Source organism: Sus scrofa, unplaced genomic scaffold (assembly GCF_054392235.1).
Source record: "Sus scrofa isolate SSC_HxYL_T2T_F1_AM1 unplaced genomic scaffold, Sscrofa_HxYL_maternal_Yorkshire_Landrace_v2.0 dam_167, whole genome shotgun sequence".
Lineage (NCBI taxonomy): Eukaryota > Metazoa > Chordata > Mammalia > Artiodactyla > Suidae > Sus > Sus scrofa.
This window is the reverse complement of record NW_028146972.1, coordinates 97,901-116,185: the sequence shown is the minus strand read 5'-3', so window position 1 is coordinate 116,185 and position 18,285 is coordinate 97,901. Positions and strand designations below refer to the sequence as shown.

General features: G+C 39.2%; 1 protein-coding gene and 1 long non-coding RNA gene across 2 annotated transcripts in view; one reads left to right on the top strand and one right to left on the bottom strand.

Moving 5' to 3' along the window:
* Window positions 1–17,345, top strand: part of LOC146394308 (cytoplasmic polyadenylation element-binding protein 4-like) — a 66,463-nt gene extending 49,118 nt beyond the window's left edge. Inside the window, exons 5-10 of the mRNA XM_085009158.1 lie at window positions 985–1,158; window positions 5,900–5,989; window positions 6,610–6,728; window positions 8,356–8,470; window positions 9,887–10,068; window positions 12,917–17,345. Of these exons, the coding sequence (XP_084865284.1) occupies window positions 985–1,158; window positions 5,900–5,989; window positions 6,610–6,728; window positions 8,356–8,470; window positions 9,887–10,068; window positions 12,917–13,144 (908 nt within the window). The 3' untranslated portion in view covers window positions 13,145–17,345. The remainder of the gene's footprint in view (window positions 1–984; window positions 1,159–5,899; window positions 5,990–6,609; window positions 6,729–8,355; window positions 8,471–9,886; window positions 10,069–12,916) is intronic.
* A 319-nt stretch (window positions 17,346–17,664) lies between these two features.
* Window positions 17,665–18,285, bottom strand: part of LOC146394307 (uncharacterized) — an 86,568-nt gene continuing 85,947 nt past the window's right edge. Inside the window, exon 23 of the long non-coding RNA XR_014836259.1 lies at window positions 17,665–17,908. This is a non-coding gene — a long non-coding RNA (uncharacterized LOC146394307). The remainder of the gene's footprint in view (window positions 17,909–18,285) is intronic.

Sequence of the window (18,285 nt, the reverse complement as noted above, 5' to 3'; positions counted from 1 at the left end):
TATGTGTTTAATAATGAAAGTTGAAAGGAATACAAGTGTGATGACAAAAGGACATGGGAATGTTTCAGTGAAGGAAGAGCATCTTAAGGTACATTTCTGTGAGATCCATTAACAAATTCCTTATGTAGTACCTGGAAGTGAATTGGCAGCCTGAAAAGTGACAAAACAGTGCTTGAGAGATTCTACAGTTATTTGTAGCTCTCTGTTGATGGTTTATAAGTTTGAATTTTGCTGGCAGGTAAATGTGAGAAGAGTATTAACCACATTAGCACTGCTTGTCTTTTTGCTGATAGGACTGTCTAACAGCAATAATAATGATTTGTTTTCAGAATTAGATACCACCTATTCCAGCTAGTAATTACTTAGCTAAAAGAAAATGTATCTTTAGCATGCCTAAAAATCTTAAATTCTGTTAAGACTAGCCAATGAAGTTGGATAACAGCATTAAATGGGTTTTGATGATATCCCATTAGTTAAGGTAAACTAAAATGAGTGCTCACTTTAAAAATCAACTTGTTCCATTTAGGGACATTCTTAGAGGAAATTGGGCAGGCTGTATTACATGATGTTTTAAATAAACTTAAGTGATCTAGCGTCTGATGGTCCAGTTTAATACTTCGTGTGCATGTCTAGGTTGCCAGTGGCCATGGGGCCCTGCCAAGGCGGTGCAGTCTGCTGCCAACTGCTTTCAAAAGAATGCTCCCTCCTACTGTACTTCCATTTCACCTCGCTGAATTTTCTGAATCCCAGTGGGGTGGCTGAGCAGCACTTGGTTTAACTGTGTACTTTCTCCCTGACTCAATTGGGACTTTAAGGGGATAGAAATTCTGGAGCATATCTAAGTGATTTATTGTTCAATAAGAAAAGTAAAAGCAGCAGGTTTATTGGATCTGCCATTTTCTTTGTTTCTTGTGTAAGATAATCAAAGGCAAGGAACATTTTCTGTTAGCTTTTTTTTTTTTTTTTTCCTGCTTTCTGTTCCAGGTCAGTCTTCACTGTTTCCAATGGAAGATGGATTCTTGGATGATGGCCGTGGGGATCAGCCTCTTCATAGTGGCCTGGGTTCACCCCACTGCTTCACTCACCAGAATGGAGAAAGAGTGGAACGATATTCTCGCAAGGTGTTCGTGGGCGGATTACCTCCTGACATCGATGAAGGTATATTTAGAAAGACCTGTATATAGCACGGTGCCCAGACTGACACATAGTAGGTAGCACCTAAGTAATGGTTACTGTTAGCAGAATAGCAGTCCTTTCTGGCTCCAGGTCTTCAGCTTTGATTGCATTGTTCTCTTGTCCTATTTTTCATAACACAGCATGTAAGATTAGCTCACAGAAGGAAAGGGAGCAGGACTTTGGGAACCAGCTGAAGGAAGTGATTGGACTAGATGAAAAAGAATAAACGTCCTTGGGGAAAGTTCTCAAGGATTCTGTCGTGGGCAAACACAGAGCCTAACTGCATTTTTGTCCATGTGTCCTGCCTTGGCCAAATTCAAGTATGCATTTTCCTATTTCCTAGCTTTTATGAGTGCTCTGTAAATGTATAGTTAATTGTTTAAAGATTAAAACCTTAGATTAAACATGAACTTTTGAAAAATATAGCCTAGAGTTGTAGGGAATCTTGAAAGTTATATCATTTTGTGAGTATTTTTGCACTTGTCAAGTATTTACATGCTTTCTGAATGCCATGCACTATTCTTAGGCTTGATCACAGCAGTAAACAAGATTGAAAGCCCCTGCTTGTGTAGAGTTTACATTCTGGTGGGAGAAGGAAGATAAAAATACATGTAAACATGCAAGAAAATATTAGAGAATAAGTACTGAAAAGAAAACATGTCAGCGTGATATAGCAGAATCTCAGAAGGGAGACTTCTGAGATTAGGTGGTTAAGGAAATCCTTTTTGAGGACATGGTATTTGCCTTTTGAGTTGAGACCTGAATAAGGAGCCAGTCATGCAAAAAGATGTGAGTTCTAGTTGTCCAGAAGCATTTTATTCATCTGTGGTTCTAAGTGACCCTGATAAAAATCAAAGTAAGCAGATCATATAGCAACCATATATCCCTTGTTTCTTTCTTTCTTTTTTTTTTTTTTCTAATCTCTTTTGTCTTGGTTTTCTGAATGGAAATGGAAAGAAATGCTGTGGAGGATAGAAGAGTTTTCTATTAAAATCAATAAGGTCTAATAATAAGGTTTGATAACTTCCCACTTAGATTGAGATTACACATACTGAGACACTATATTTTCCTTCAGCTGATCAATCTTTTGGAAAGTTGAGACAAAAATGGTTTCAAATAGCCAAAGATCGAAATAAACATGGGTTTTAGGGGTTTTGTTTTTTTGTATTTGTCCATGATAAAATATCCTGGAGAAAGCTGTGTTGAAATTTCAGGCCAGATTGACTCAATCTCCATCCTGTCTTCAGAAGGCATAGCTTCTGTTCAAAGTATTCATCCTGGGCTGAACATCTGGTCACAATGTCGTCCACTCTAGTAAGCTCTTGGAGGTGGCTGTCTCTTTTCTCTAGCTGGAATCCTCACTTTCCTTAGTATTATGAATTCTAGGTTTTATGACCCTTTGGAGGTCAGATCTTTAACACTCCTGAACCCCAGATGGACTTTGACGAGTAAATTGTATGCTTATATACAAAAAGGGAAGAATGAATTTTATCTGACTTTGCTTGAGATAAATTCCTTCCCTGGCCTGGATAGTCTCTTATCTTTTCAGAAAATTACTGGGCAATCTTAAATGTATTATCCTAAAATTCTTAGAGGCACAGGTAAATTTGACCAATTTGGCAAAGGAGGTGGCTTAAACTGAGCAAAATGAATGGAAATAGTGTTTAGTCATCTCTCTTTATCCTTAAGACCAAGCATGTTAATAAGTCAGCAGCAATTTAGGTGGGCAGACCTTTCTACTAAACTGTGAAATATGTATTCCTGAAGGATTTTGTTCTGCAGAATCGTGCACTAAGAATTACAGAGTCTATGGGGAAAGTGGGGTTAGAGGCAGATCACTTAGAGCCTAATGAATTTTGTACCAGAAGCACTAACAAAAAAGAGTGTTAGTACCTTGGAAATAACTTGGACAGTTCAGGCAAGTAGCTCAGCATGTTAGAGGCTGCCTCAAGTAATATTGAAAATGCACAAAACCAAGAGTGGAAATTCTGGCTGGCTACCGTGGAGGCAACCCAGATGGAAGTGGCCCTTTGAGCAGCTGAGAAGTGCAAACACTCAGGAGATAAGAGCCCAGCAAGGCGGGAACACACCTCTCTGACAGGAGAAGCTCGGTTGCTGTGCTCATTTTTAATTTTCTTGTAATAGAACTGAGGGGGCTCCTGCCTACAAGTCATACAAGGTGGGGGCTTTTTCCTTTCCTGCTGAAGGTCGTGATTCTCCCACTATACTAGTTCACCTCACCTAGAAAAAAATCATTTGTGGAGTTCCCGTCATGGCTCAGCGGTTAGCAAACCCAGTTGGCATCCATGAGGTTTCGGGTTCAATCCCTGGCCTCACTCAGCGGGTTAAGGATTCAGCATTGTCGTGAGCTGTGGTGTAGGTTGCAGACAAGGCTCGGATCCAGTGTTGCTGTGGCTCTGGTGTAGGCCGGCGGCGGCTACAGTTCCGATTGGACCTCTAGCCTGAGAACCTCCATATGCCGCGGCTGTGGCCCTAAAAGAAAACACCAAAAAAAAAAATCATTTGTGCACCAATATAATGTTCAAGTTACACTGACATCATTTCCCTGTTTGCTAATCTCACACCAGCTACATGTATCATAGAAACAGGTATCATAGCAGAACAGACTGCTGTTTTACAATCTGGAGGATATGAGAACGGTTCTACCAAACTAGAAATTGAACATATTTCTCATCTCTCTTTGCTGTTCCTCTGTCCTGTCCTATTCCCAAGTCTTATGTACACATGCTTACCTACTCTTTCCAGAACTTCCCTGGAAATTTATTTTCCTATTGTCTACTCATTGGCTGTCCCAATATGTAATACAGCATAACTAGTATCATTTCTATTAATAGTAAAATATGATCGGGTCATCCCTATCTCACATGCCCTTTCTTTTCCTTCCTCAAAAGGCTCAGAGATATTGGTGTCTGAGGAAGTGGGTTGGTATGGGGGAAGAGGGTGCCAAGGGAGGGTGTATGGAAAGGACCTGCGCAAAGGCCTCGGCAGCATTTACATGGTGTCCAATAAAACAAGGCAGCAAAGGCTCGGGTGCAGAGGTGGAAGGTAGAGGAGACTGCCAGGGCAGCTAGCTGAAAGATGGGTTACCCTGAGCAAGAAAGCAGTCCTATTGAGGATAATGGGAGCTCGGTTTCTCACAGTGAGATTGGAATTGACAAGCATGGGAAGGGGGAAGGCTAGAACAAAACATGAGATGTTGCATGGACTTGCAGGTATCAATATGAACTCATTTTTATAAAGATACACACAGATATACATGTGTGTATACTTAAACACAGAAATATATATGTATATATATATAATAAATGTGTGTCTGTGTATATTCATGTTTCCTAGCTTTGTCCTCAGAGAAAACTTAGAAATAATAAATACCCACTAGCAATGAGTATAGGAAATACTCAAATCTTAGTTTCTAAATATCTTTTGTCACTGAACAGATCCGGGACTTCTTAGGGCAGGGAAGGACTAATTCTAGGGCTAAGGCAGAGAAAGAACAAGATGGAAGCCTGGAGTATCTCCTTGGGTCAGAAAATATGGAAGCACTTGAAGAATGATAGGAGGATAGGAACCCCTGCTAGGCAAGTCGGGGACAATGTAGGGGACAAATTGAGAGAATCAGATTACAACCCATTGAATAAAATATGTCCTTACTGATACAAATAAACTCATGACTAAATAAGTGAAAAAGGGAAAACTCTTCTTTACTGTATAATACTAACTAGTAAATGTAGAAGGATTGATAGAACTAGATAATCAGCATTTGGCAGTTATCATTGTGGTAGTTGATATAGGCGGGAGTCTTCAGTGGACACCAAGACTAATGAGGGAACAGCATATTGATGGGTAACACAATATTCCCCCACAAAATATTAATCAAATTCAAAGGGGAAAATGCTTTCATTTTTGATGGAGAAGACAGGCAGATATCAACGGGACTAGCAGATCAAGATTAACATATCCAGTGAAAGGACAAGATGACATAGTGGTCTTCCTGTTTAGAACGCATAGGTCATGAGGAAACAGTGCAGACCCAGGATGGGAGCCAACCTACTGAATGAATGACCTATATATTTTAAGGCTTCCCAGTATGTAAAAGACAGGGAAGAATGAGGAACTCTTTAAACTAGCTATTGTAAAAAGACTGATGCCTAGGGATATGACATCTAAATGTAGCATTGGTTCTAGATAGGACTGTGGGTCAGAAAAGAAAAAAGAGATATTATTGTGATAGTTTAAAATTTGAATGGAGTCTGTGAATTGGGTAAGAATGTGGTATCAGTGATGATTTCCTGATTGGAAGGAGGTTGTATGGTGGTAAATAAGGGAGTGACCTTGCTTTGAGCAGGTACCAACAGTTGTATTTTGGGGTTATAGAGCATCATGTTAAAAAAAGGTAATAGGTTGGTAGGTAGATAGATAAAATAGACAGACCAACAGACATACAGGCAGATAGGCAGATAGATAGATAGATAGATAGATAGGTAGGTAGGTGGATTTGTGAATGCATACATATAGAAGGAGAAAAAGGAAGAGGGGAAGATAAATGTGCAAAATGTGAATAATGGTGAATCTGAAATGAGATACAGGAGTTCTTGGCGTACTGTTCTTATAAATAGTAGATTTGAAACTGTCTTTCTAAACAATTTCCCAAAAATGATCATAAAAATATTTAAATCTACTTTTTTGGTTTGTTGTTCATTAGATGAGATCACAGCTAGTTTTCGACGCTTTGGCCCTTTGATTGTGGATTGGCCGCATAAAGCAGAGAGCAAATCCTATTTTCCTCCTAAAGGTAATTCTCAAGACTCAATATACATGTATAGTTTATCCTTTTATTCTTTTCATAAATGTTTACCTTCACGATACAATCTTTCATTGTTAAACTTGCATTTTCCCAAATGTGTCTTTAAAATTTCTACTTAATATGCTTTCAGTTCAAATTTAATTTTACTCTAAAAGAGGCTTCAGAATAATACCAGATTGGAAGTTCCCTCTGTGGCTCAGTGGTTAACGAACCCGACTAGCATCCATGAGGATGCGGGTTTGATCCCTGACCTCATTCAGTGGGTTAAGGCTCTGGTGTTGCCGGGAGCTGTGGTGCAGGTCGAAGATGCAGATTAGATCTCGGGTGGCTGTGGCTGTGGCTGAGGGGTAGGCCGGACAGCTACAGCCCCCCGATTGGATGCCTAGCCTAGAACCTGCACATGCCGCAGGAGCGGCCCTAAAAAGACAAAAAATAAATAAGTAAAGAAGTAACTGCACTTGATGTTATCAGACTTCTGGGTGAGGTTAAGTTTTAGTTTAGTTGTTTGTTCCTTTTCCTTTTCCCTCCCTTAGTTGTATACTTCCTTTTCCTTGAAGAATTACCAAGAAAAAAAGAAAACTATGTCTTTAAAAAAATTTTTTTACTAGGCTATGCATTTCTGCTATTTCAAGATGAAAGCTCTGTTCAGGCTCTCATCGATGCATGTATTGAAGAAGATGGAAAACTCTACCTGTGTGTATCAAGTCCTACCATCAAAGACAAGCCAGTAAGTGGAGTCTAGCATGAAAATAGCTTCTTGTTTTTACCTCTTACTCATTAGCTCTGAAAAACCCATAGACATCCTGATGTATCTGTGAATTGACATGGTTGTAAGTAGAATCAAAATGAAAAAGTTTTGTTGCTGTCAAGTTCCTAACATTGACATTCTGTATATTTGTGCACATTATTTTGGCATTGACTTTTTGGTTAATTAAAAGTTAGAAAATCTTTCTATTAAAAGACTTCAGCTGGTAATGCATTTGATAAGTAGCTGAGTTTCCTCTGAATAATAGAACTCAAAGCACAAATATATCTACCTGTCTTTCTCCTTCCTCTCTTTGATCAAGATTTTGCCCAGGATTTCCCATTGTGGCTCAGCAGGTTAAAGACCTGACATTGTCTCTAGGAGGAGTGGGTTTGATCCCTGGCCTCACTCAGTAGGTTCAGGATCTGGCATTGCCATAAGCTACAGCATAGGTTCCAGATGCGACTTGGATCTGGTGTTGCTGTGGCATAGGTCTCAGCTGCAGCCCCAATTTGATCCCTAGCCCAGAAACTTCCATATACCGCAAGTACGGCCTTAAAAAAAAAATTGTTTTTACCCAAGGCTATCCTTAACTTTTTGCATGTGGTACTCTCACAAGTCACATGAATGATGTATATACATAAAGGTACGTTGTGTATTGTTTCTTTTGAAAAAGTTTTTGTTACAAAATTTAGCCTTAAGGAGTGGTAGCAACTAGCTTGTTTTGACACATCTGGCTAATAATAGTTTATCCCTCAGCCAGCACCCAGTGATGGAGTATAGCGCAGGATGGAGGTGTCAGTGGGCTCAGCTCTAGCAGTAACTTGTGGAGCTCTTCTTGGTGTCTTGGGGTTGTCCCAGAGTTCCTGTGTGGCCTAGACCCTCTCTGCTTGACATGTTTGTTCCCTGCCAGTCCCCATAGGTATTTAAATTGGGGGCCTTCTGGCCTTAGGACTTGGTTGGTGTGCATGTTGGGAATACCCCACTATGAACCCCTTAGACTTTGGTGCAAGCATTTTTAACGATTGATGATGCAAACAGTTAAATTGAGGTGCATGATTCTTGGTTGAGGTAATGGACACACTAAAGTGTTTTATCATAAAACATTTACTGTAAATATCATCAATATTTTTATTTTGAAATGCTTTTTGAAGCAATGCAACAGATTTGCTAGTATCAGAAGTAGTTTGCATTTCCTGGACATGGGGTCGAGCACACAATCCTAGTTTACTTAGCACTGTATACTAATCAACATCAAATCCCATGCCAAATTTAAATTACATAGATCCTGGGTGATTGGGTAGTATAGAGGCCCAAATAAGCTGAGATAGTTAATCAACTTACAGATAATTAAGGCCATGTTAAGTGATTTGACTTATAATAAGCAATTCAATTGAACTGTCCACCTTGGTTTAGTTTACTCTTAAAAAGGAAATGAAGGGTTGGGATATGCTCCTTTTAGGTCTTTTCTACTTTTACAGTTTTATTGATTTGTAATGATATGGATTATTGCTTTTAAAAGTAAAATGCTATGCAATAATTTTAAACTTCTTTCCCCCATAAATTATCTGTATCAAGAATGAGACATTTTGGTTTGCACACTCCCTAGGTCCAGATTCGACCTTGGAATCTCAGTGACAGTGACTTTGTGATGGATGGTTCACAGCCTCTTGACCCACGAAAAACTATATTTGTTGGTGGTGTTCCTCGACCGTTGCGAGCTGGTATGACCAAACAAAGAAACCAAAAAACAAACAAAAAAAAACATCCTTTAGCATAAGAAACATCTTATACACATTTTCCAGGATAAATTCTCCATAAGCATTTGCGTTTATGTCTAAGAGTGAGAGTTCTAGAATCAGTGTCTGGCTTTGAATTCATGTGTTCAGCTAAAAAAAAATTAAAAAATAAAAAGTTACTCAAAAGCCAGGTAACCTTAGACAAATTAATTTCTCTAAATCTCAGTCTCCTCATCTGTCCAATAGATGGATAAGTATGTACTTTATGTGGAGTTGTTTTGAGGATTTAATGATATCACAGATCCGCAGTTCTTGGAGCAGCGCACGTAATGCTTTTGCTCGTCACTCTCATCGTCGTCTGAGAGAGAAGGGCTTCAGGAATGAGTCATTTGTCGAGATGGTCATTGTTGCCCATGTCCCCATGTGCTCGGGAGCCATTAACTGAGCTCTGCATCAGCAGTGCATCTGTGCCTAGAACAGTCCTTACAAAAGACATTTCATCCCCAACTTGAAATAATTTGAGGGTTAATAGTATAAGTGAGATAAAGAACATAAAGTGTGGGGGTTTCCTTCGTGGTGCAGCGGAAACAAATCTGACTAGGAACCATGAGGTCGAGGGTTCGATCCCTGGCCTCGCTCAGTGGGTTAAGGATCCATAGGTCACAGATGCGACTCGGATCTGGCGTTGCTGTGGCTCTGGTGTAGGTCAGCAGCTACAGCTCCGAATAGACTCCCTAGCCTGGGAACCTCCATATGCCGCAGGCACGCCCCTATATGAGACAGAGACACACACACACACACACACACACACACACTGAGCATAAAGTGGGTAAGAATGCAGCTTCAAAACTGTAACTCTTCATGGAGAAGATACATTTATTATCTCAAGTTTCTATGTGGGAAACTGGCACATAGCTAGACTGTAAGGAAAGGTAAAATGGGTTTTGATGGAAATACACTCGAAGGACCCCCAAAGAGGCTACCTATCCGATTTGTAGTGTCCAAAAGACTATTTATATTAAGCAATACACTGTTAACTGGTAAATATGTGGCGGCGCCATGGTATAGAGCAGACAGACGAGGGCACACTCTTTTCACTTCCCATGACCTTGCACAGACTGATCGTCCTCTCTGTCCCACTTTCCTCAGGAAGTTACTACTTCCCTACTTCATAGTGTTGTGAAGATCAAGAGCGAATATCTGTGAGACACCCAGCAGAGTCCCTGGCCTTAGTTACATTAGAATAAAGATAAATGCAATAGACAGCTGGTTGTAGAAACTAGTGTCATTTTAATAATATTATAATGATGGACAGAGGAACTGCTTTTGCTGAAATCTTTGCTGAGCCAGATGAATTTTCCTGACTTCAAATGTCGTGTCTGCTCCCTCCTCCGTATGCAGTGGAGCTTGCCATGATAATGGACCGGCTGTACGGAGGTGTGTGCTATGCCGGGATTGATACCGACCCTGAGCTGAAGTACCCAAAAGGAGCTGGGCGCGTCGCTTTCTCTAATCAACAGAGTTACATAGCTGCTATCAGTGCCCGCTTCGTGCAGCTGCAGCATGGAGAGATAGATAAACGGGTAAGTCCTGGACTACATTCTGGAAAGTTCTCAGAATGACCCTCTGTGTCATCACCAAGCTTGGAATGGGTGGGGGGGGGGGCGGGGGGGATTTAAATCGACAGCGGGTGGTTATGCCTATAGGACCCATTAGACAGATGCGTGCTGTAGGATACATCTAAGAGTTTCCTATGAATTTCCTCTCTCGTCGTTTTCTGAGTAGCCTGACCAGAACACTATAATTGACTTTCACCTCATCCATTCGTTTGTTCAGTTGGTCATTCAATAAGTATTTACCAAATCCTTTGTACTGTGTTATAAGTATACAAATGTGAATGCCCTTGAGAGCTCCTCGCCTTCTTTTTTAAACCTGGGGTATCGAGAATATCTCAGCGAGCCCTGTTTTCCTATGCGCTGTATAACAAATGACTGAAGAAATTCACCTCAAGGGCTGCATGTGTAAGAAATATTTCATTGTAACAGATTAAGTAAAAGAAATCATAATCTTTTCATTTGCAATCTGTCTTCCCACCTGAAATCAGGGAGTGGTTCATTACTTTAAATTCCTCTTTGTTGGCTCTGAATCAAAAGGCTGGATAAAACCTCAAAGATAACTCTTTCTTCTGTTTTCCAGGCTATTATATTTGAGACTCTGTGTTCCATTATTTGTCTTCTTTCTTTACATTTACAGATGAGTTTTTTGGTTTTTCTTTTTTTAATCTTTTTATTAAAGTAGAGTAGATTTACAGTGTTGTATGAGTTTCTGCTATGCAGCGAAGTGAGCCAGTCATACATACACACATTCTTCTCGTGTTCTCTTCCGTCCTCTTCTATCCAAGAGATTGGCTCTAGTTCCCTGTGCTGTACGGTAGGACCTCCTTGCTTATCCATTCAAAATAAAAGTTTGCAGCACTAACCCCAAACTCACTGTCTGTCAACTCCCTCTCCCTCCCCCTTGGCGACCACAAGCCTATTCTCCATGTCTGTGCTGTGAGTCTGTTTCTGTTCCGTAGACAGGTTTGTGTGCGCCACATTTCAGATTCCACACATAAGTGATGTCATGTGGTATTTGTCTTTCTCTTTCTGACTGACTTCACTTAGTGTGAGACTCTCTAGTTGCATCCATATTGCTGCCACAGATTTCTTATCTTTGTGTTTCATGCACTCAGCAAATGTTTTAGTGCCTAGGACAAGAGGTCCCTGTCCTCAGGGGACCTCTTTATGTTCTGGTGGGTAGAAATCTGTCCTGGCAGTACTACTCCAAGGGTGGCCTGTGAACCAACCGCCAGTTGATACGGTTTGTTGCTCGTTTGCAGTGAGATCCAGATTTACACCAGAATGTGAATCCACCACATTAGTAAGCATCGTATTTTAGTTCCGTTGAGATTTTTTTTCATAGAAAGACCTTCTTGATGAAGTAAGCAATATACTGATTTACATTCTGGTGTCCGCTCCTTATTTCATGGCAGACTAGCGCTTTCCTTAGGGCCAACGTAGACATCCAACACTCCAAGGCATTGTGCTCAAAAAAGTCTTTATTGGTTTGACTGTATTGTGCCTTTCTCGGTTCAGTACGTAGAAACTATCAAGTCAATAGTGGTCTTCATTTACTGCTTCTATTCCGTTTCATGTTTATTCTACTTCGGGTGGCAGCTGAAATTTTACCATTCTGGTGGTCATCATGCTCTACGGGGGTATAGTAAGGAGAAGGGTGTGGATTCTGTTGTAAGCTCGGATGAAGGGGGCAGGAGGAGCTCCTTTTTATTCACACTGAAAAATACACACATCCTGAGTGCACAGTCTCTCCTACCTCGCTGCTTCATTGCTACATGGGTTTCAGAGTCGTAAGATTCGCCCTTAGAAATTCAGACTTCATTTGTATTCCTCTGTGATCCAGTTCTTTGACCTGTGTCCCTGTCACTGTGAGTGTTCTGGAATGGCCTCAGGGCCAGGAGCTCAATCCTCTGGTTTATTCTGCTCATCCTGCCTTCCCTGTCACTTTTCTTTTGCTCACGGCTAACCTTTGTCAGGATTTCTTGTCAGAGGTGGGTGGCGCCAGTGGTAGTAATAGCCTGGTTTAAGGGAGTTTCAATTGTGAGTTGCTCCAAGACTAAAAATACCCGACCCTCTTCTCACTGGGGAATTAAGAGCCAGCTTATTTTTAATGCTTGAGAGGCTCAAATGGCAGCTTGGCCTGTCGGACGCTGGAGCAGACCTCATTTTATGAGACTCTCCAACTGAGGTAGACCATTCTTCCTGACAAAGAATAAAGCGAGGTTTTGGATTATGAGTCCTGGGGCTGTATCTTGTTTTGCTGGAGTTAGAAGTTCATGACTGTAACCCAAGATGTGTTCGCCGTGAATAGAAACCATGACTCGGGCCTTATTACAGCTCAAGAGCGTGTGATGCAAGCAGCTTCGCTCTGACTTGTACATTGAGGTGCTCTGTTGTGGCACTAGGACTCTCTTAGTTGGTCTGGTGCAGATTATAATTCTGCATCTGACAGCGACCCGGATCCACTGATTAAAGTGGCGGTTCGTGTCCATGAAAACTCTCCTGTGGGTCAAACCTCCTTCTGATGTTCCCAAACATGAACTTGGCTTCACTTTTCAATTTCTGCTGGAACCTTTCTTTCATTTGAAAAGTATTTATTTAATAAGACAAAAATGTAAAAGGATGGGTATAAAAGCCTTCCCAGGTGCTTAAAAGATGAACTGTCTGAATTTCAGTGACAGCGTTACCGGCCCTTCCTTTTGGGCACTTGGCACAGACTCCTTTAGACAGTGGCTGCAAGCGTCCACCCGCGGTCAGAGTTGCCAGGTCCGTTCACTGAGCAATGCCAACTCCTTTCTTTGCTCTTTGATTGCAGGTGGAAGTTAAGCCATATGTCTTGGATGATCAGCTGTGTGATGAATGTCAGGGGGCCCGTTGTGGGGGGAAATTCGCTCCATTTTTCTGTGCTAATGTTACCTGTCTGCAGTATTACTGTGAATATTGCTGGGCTGCTATTCATTCTCGCGCTGGCAGGGAATTCCACAAGCCCCTGGTGAAGGAAGGCGGTGACCGTCCCCGACATATCTCCTTCCGCTGGAACTAGAGGATAACTGCAGTGCTCATTTTCAGGCCTCCGAATAAGTGCACTCTTCTGTTCATTCTGCCCCCTTCCTCAACCTCTTCATGCTGGCATGTCCTTTTGTGCAGTCTGTAAGCTAACAATAGTCTAACGGAAAGAATGACCTATAATATAGGTGTTTTGTAGATTCTTGTGTCACTGAAAACAATATGTACGAACTCCTTTTTCGTATTGCCATCATGTTGCAGGGGAGTTTTCTTCTCTTGTTTTGCTGGAGACACCAAGAGGGCCCAAACTTCCTGCAACATTTTCTTAGAGGAGAGAGAGAAATATTAAAAGAGAAATGAAACAATAGAGTATTTTGGGGTTTTAATTAAATGATTATTAATATAACAGATAAGAATACTTTTATTAAAGTAACCACGTAACAATAACACTATCAATCTCTCCTGACGCGGGGTTTCCCCCAGGGAAGTGCTTTTGCCTTTCTCTTTCTTTTCTTTCATCTTTTTTGCTTCTCTCACTTCTTCCATCCCCTTTTTATTCTTTTAACAGCAGTGGAGGAAGTTAACAATTATTAACAGGAAAGAGCATGTTAAAGCAAACGTAAATGCACAAGCGAGATTGAAGCAGCATTACAACGAACTTCAAAGGTTTAGAGGCGGAACATAATTTCATTATGCCTCGAAGTTACTACCACATCAGAAAAAAAAAATGGTAAAGTAGGCAGAGCTAGGTTTATTTTCTTTTAAACAGGTTTGAAAATTTAGACTGTAAAAATTGGGTACATTTACTTCTGAGGGGAGTGCACTTACTTATTATTAAACTTATCTGGTCAGAGCCCCAGCAGACCTACCAAAGCTAGAATGAATGACAGCTGGTGGGAAAACTAGCATTTCCTCTCCTAAAGAACAAATATATAAATTTTATTTTTGATGTTATGTATAAACTCTATATCCTAATTTACTAACACTCATCGGGTGTCAGCCTTTGCTCTCCATTTTGACATTAAAAAACAAAACAAAACAGATCTAGAGATACCTCAAGGCTATGGTTTTTGATTTTGTGTTAAACTACATATGTAGCCAAAACTGGAAGACAAAACCAATATTTAAATTGGCTGCTGATTGGCTTACTCTTAGATTTAAAGTTACTTTGGGTATCCTGTAATTTAGTTGTAACATAGAAGATGAAAAAAAAAAGTTAAAAAAATGTTAAGTAGTTGCCAAGTGTTTTGCACTGTCGAACTAAGTAACTGTGTAAATCTGTGCAAAGGTACGTATGTTTATCTTACTCTTCCTATAAAATAAGATAACATTACAGTTTCAGAACTTAGCATGGGACATAGTCAGTGTTTGAAGTGCCAACTCCATCAAGTAATGCATGCTTTATTATAAATAAAATTCTAGCTTTTGAAAGGCGTTATTATGTGTTGAACAGTATGCTTCAGGAGTAAACTGAAATTAAGTCTCTTGAAGCCCTGGTCATGGAAGTAACATTTATTTTTTTACATTCTCGTACGAAATGCCCTATCCACCATGGAAAGGATTGTCACCAGTGTGCAAAACATTAAAAAACAAAACAAAAAACCTAATGGCAATCTTGCTGGTTGCGCTACCTAGCAGTACCATCTTGGATCCTTCCAAACCAAAGACTTGCCCCAGCACTACGGTGGAACCACCTGGCTGATGACCCCTACTGATCATCTTTAGGAAACTCGGTCCTTTATTTTGAACACAGGCTTTAATGGACTATTTACCTGTTAAGTTCCAAAGGTCAAAATGGAGGCATTTGCTGTCTAATAATCAGACGTAGAAAGGGAGCTGCTTTTAAAGACCCCCTGCAAATATCGAAAGCAGTCATGCGAACAGAGGGTGCTCTGGTGAAGCTGGTCAGGGACTTTTTTTTTCTTTTCTCCTGAACTACATAATTCTAATTGGAATGTTCATTGGCCTCTTTTTAATTCTTTTCAGTGCTCGTAGGTGGCTTGGGGTGTGCTATCGTGCTGTTCCCACTCAGTAAACAGGTGTGATGAGTTAACAAGAAATAACACTGTTTGAGAACTAGCTTTGAATAATAATTTTTCCCTTTGTACATGACCTGCTGAATTTCGGTACAGTGTTTTTGTAGCTAACTTATTTTGTCACGCACATAATGTATATTTGTTATGCACTACTTTTGTATATCTTGTTTTTCCAACAGTGAACATTTTTAGGCACACTTTTCACTGACGGGATATCTCTTTATGCAATACCTCAATTTTTCATATTGCAAAGAGTAGCTTTTTGTACTTTTATTACTGAGAGATCTTCATATACTTCATTTTTTAATATAAATAATTTTAATAAATTTTATTTTCTTATATTCTGCTTTTTATACATTTCAGTGCTCTGCATACATTTTAAATTATGAATGTCGTGCACTGGCAATGCTATTTTAGAGTCTGCAGAGAAGAGAAAGCATGTTGCTTAAACATCCTTCCCCAGCACCAGCTATTGGTGTACCTATAATTTAAGAAATAGTCTATGTGAAGTCACAAATTAATGAAAAAAAAATTCGCATGAAAATGACAAGATAACACTGTAGTTCCTTAAAAAAAATTAAATTCATAAGCATAGGGTAGAAATTTAAAATAACAAAATTGTCTACAGCTTCTTACTAAGTTTTTAAAATGAATTCGTAACGCAGACATTTTTGGTGAATGTTTAGCCATTTTTAATATTAATAAATTGATGTTACGTGTTTGATTCAGAGATGTCTGCTCTTTTAAATTATACATAAAGAAAAAAAAAAATAGCCTGCCGTGAGACAGGTGTGTAATGTTAGTATGCATGACTAATGTAAGAAATTGTTATTCTACTAATATTTACTTGTGATTGTGTGACAAGCGTGTTTACAGATTATTTGGTTACACTTCAATTTACAGGGCATAAACAATTATTATCTATTACTCTGAACTTTATTGATTACATGTCCTTCAGATTACATGGGATTGTAGTTGGGAGTTACCATGTAACTCAAAACATAATTAACATGTAATTAGTTTACAGATTTTAGGGTCTCACTTCAATTTACCAAGCATGTAGTTCTAGCGCACTAGCATGGCACCCGCCATGTACTTACAATGTAGTTACAGAGTAATTACATGGTTATTTTTGCAATGTAAAATAAAGTGTTTCTGATTATTTTCTATGTAAAGGAACCCTCTTCCTTCCCCTTCTGGTCCCCACGCTTTGGTATAATATATATACTTCTCCATACACAGACCTCTGCAGAATGCAAAATAAAACTTGCAGTGAATGAATTGAGCATTTTATGAGAGTGCTGTTGGAAAGACTTGATAATTCACCCTTTTTGTTTTGAAGAGTTGAATCTTCTGTTAAAAGGTGATTTAAAACTTGAATGTGATGAATTGTGGCAAGTTAACTTCAAGTTATGTGCAATACTTATTTCAAACTTTTGAAAGATCTTTGCAGTGTAATTCTTTGTTTTTAATTGCAGACATTTAAAATGTCATTTTCTACTGTTAAGAGTAATCCTCTTTCTTGCTGGTGTTTCTAAAGAAAAGAATCAGAAATCAATCTTTCTACTAATGTAAATTTGAGATTATTTTTAAAAATGGAATAAAAGAGGTTTTGGTCATTTGCTTTATTTTATTATCTTATTTTAAAGCTACTGTGATTGATAGCATTGTAAGAATTGGGACAATATTGTATTCAACTGTTTTATTTTTTATATTTTTAAAATTTAAAGTATAATTAGTTTTTATAATTTTCATCAGATTTTTGTTATATTTTTTGGAAAGTGAAACTTTTAGCAAGTGGGTGTCTAGTTTTTACTAATCCCTAATGTTTTTTTTTTCCAGTGTATTGCTCATATTATCAGAAGGAAAAGTTATTTAAGTATGTCAGTTAATTGTACTACTTGGCTGAATTTCCATATAGTTTTTACTGTGTATGGGGAGGTTGTAGTATTTATTATAGCATTTTAAATAAGGGTAATTCATTTTTTATTAAAGTCATTTTCACGTTAAGTTCCTATTTTTGTATGTTCTACTCCTAAGTTATATAACACAGTTCCTTTTTTAAAAAGAGTTCATTTGTTGAAGTGCTAGTGGAAAATTAATGTTATTAAATAGTTTGCAAATGACTATTTATACCAGTATGCATATAATTTTTAAATATTTGTAATGTGAGATGTTGAATGAATAAAACTTTTAACTCAGCTTTCTTTTAATATACTTATTTTCAACATAAGTAGATGATGATGCTTCTATGGTTGGGAATAAAATATTTTTTAAATATTAGGACTCTATTTTTTGGCCAAAGCAGAACAAACCAAAATGAAAAGCCGTCCAGGCATATACATACTCATGGCAAGTGTGCATTGCTTCTGTAAACCCTTACGTGTCAGTGGCTTGTTGGTTTTGGCCTGCGTTGTCAGTTCACATGCTGCATAGCAGAGGTCTTATTTGTAGCCTTCATGATGCCTGTGAGGCCTGAGCCTGGTATGTGGGTGTTCAGTCATCTGCTGAAGGCCAAATGTCCAATGAAAAGAAGAGAACACGTGTTTATTTAATAGCCAGGGTCAGGAGTTTCTGTTGTGTTTCAGCGGATTAAGGACCAGCATAGTGTCGGTGAGGATGCAGGTTCAGTCCTTGCCCTCACTCGGTAGGTTAAGGATCCGGCCTTACCGCAAAGCTGCAGTTTGGGTCCGGTGTTGGGATGGCTGTGGTGTAAACCTGCAGCTGCGGCTCCGATTTGCCGATTCCATATGCATGGGTGAGGCCTTTAAAAAAAAAAATAGAGACCGTCAGTTTATATTTAGAGAGGTTTAGTTTTGGGTCTTTGTCGGCGAAGAGCCTTGATTTCTGGCCACTCTATGAGAGGATCTGGGTTAGCAAACCTCTCTTGAATTTTAACCTCCAGTTCCCCCTTAGATCCTAACACCACAGGATACGGCCTCTGGGATTATAATCTCTCTAGCCTGTGAACTGCAAGTATTACCTTTGGATTGTCCATAAATCTGTGGACTACTGGGTACTATGATGTTTTAGTGATCTGTATCTTAAACTGCATTTTTAAGCGTTTAAGGATTTATTATAACATAAAGTGTAACACTGAGAATATCCCATGTTGTCAAATTTAATTTCTGCTCTTTCTTAC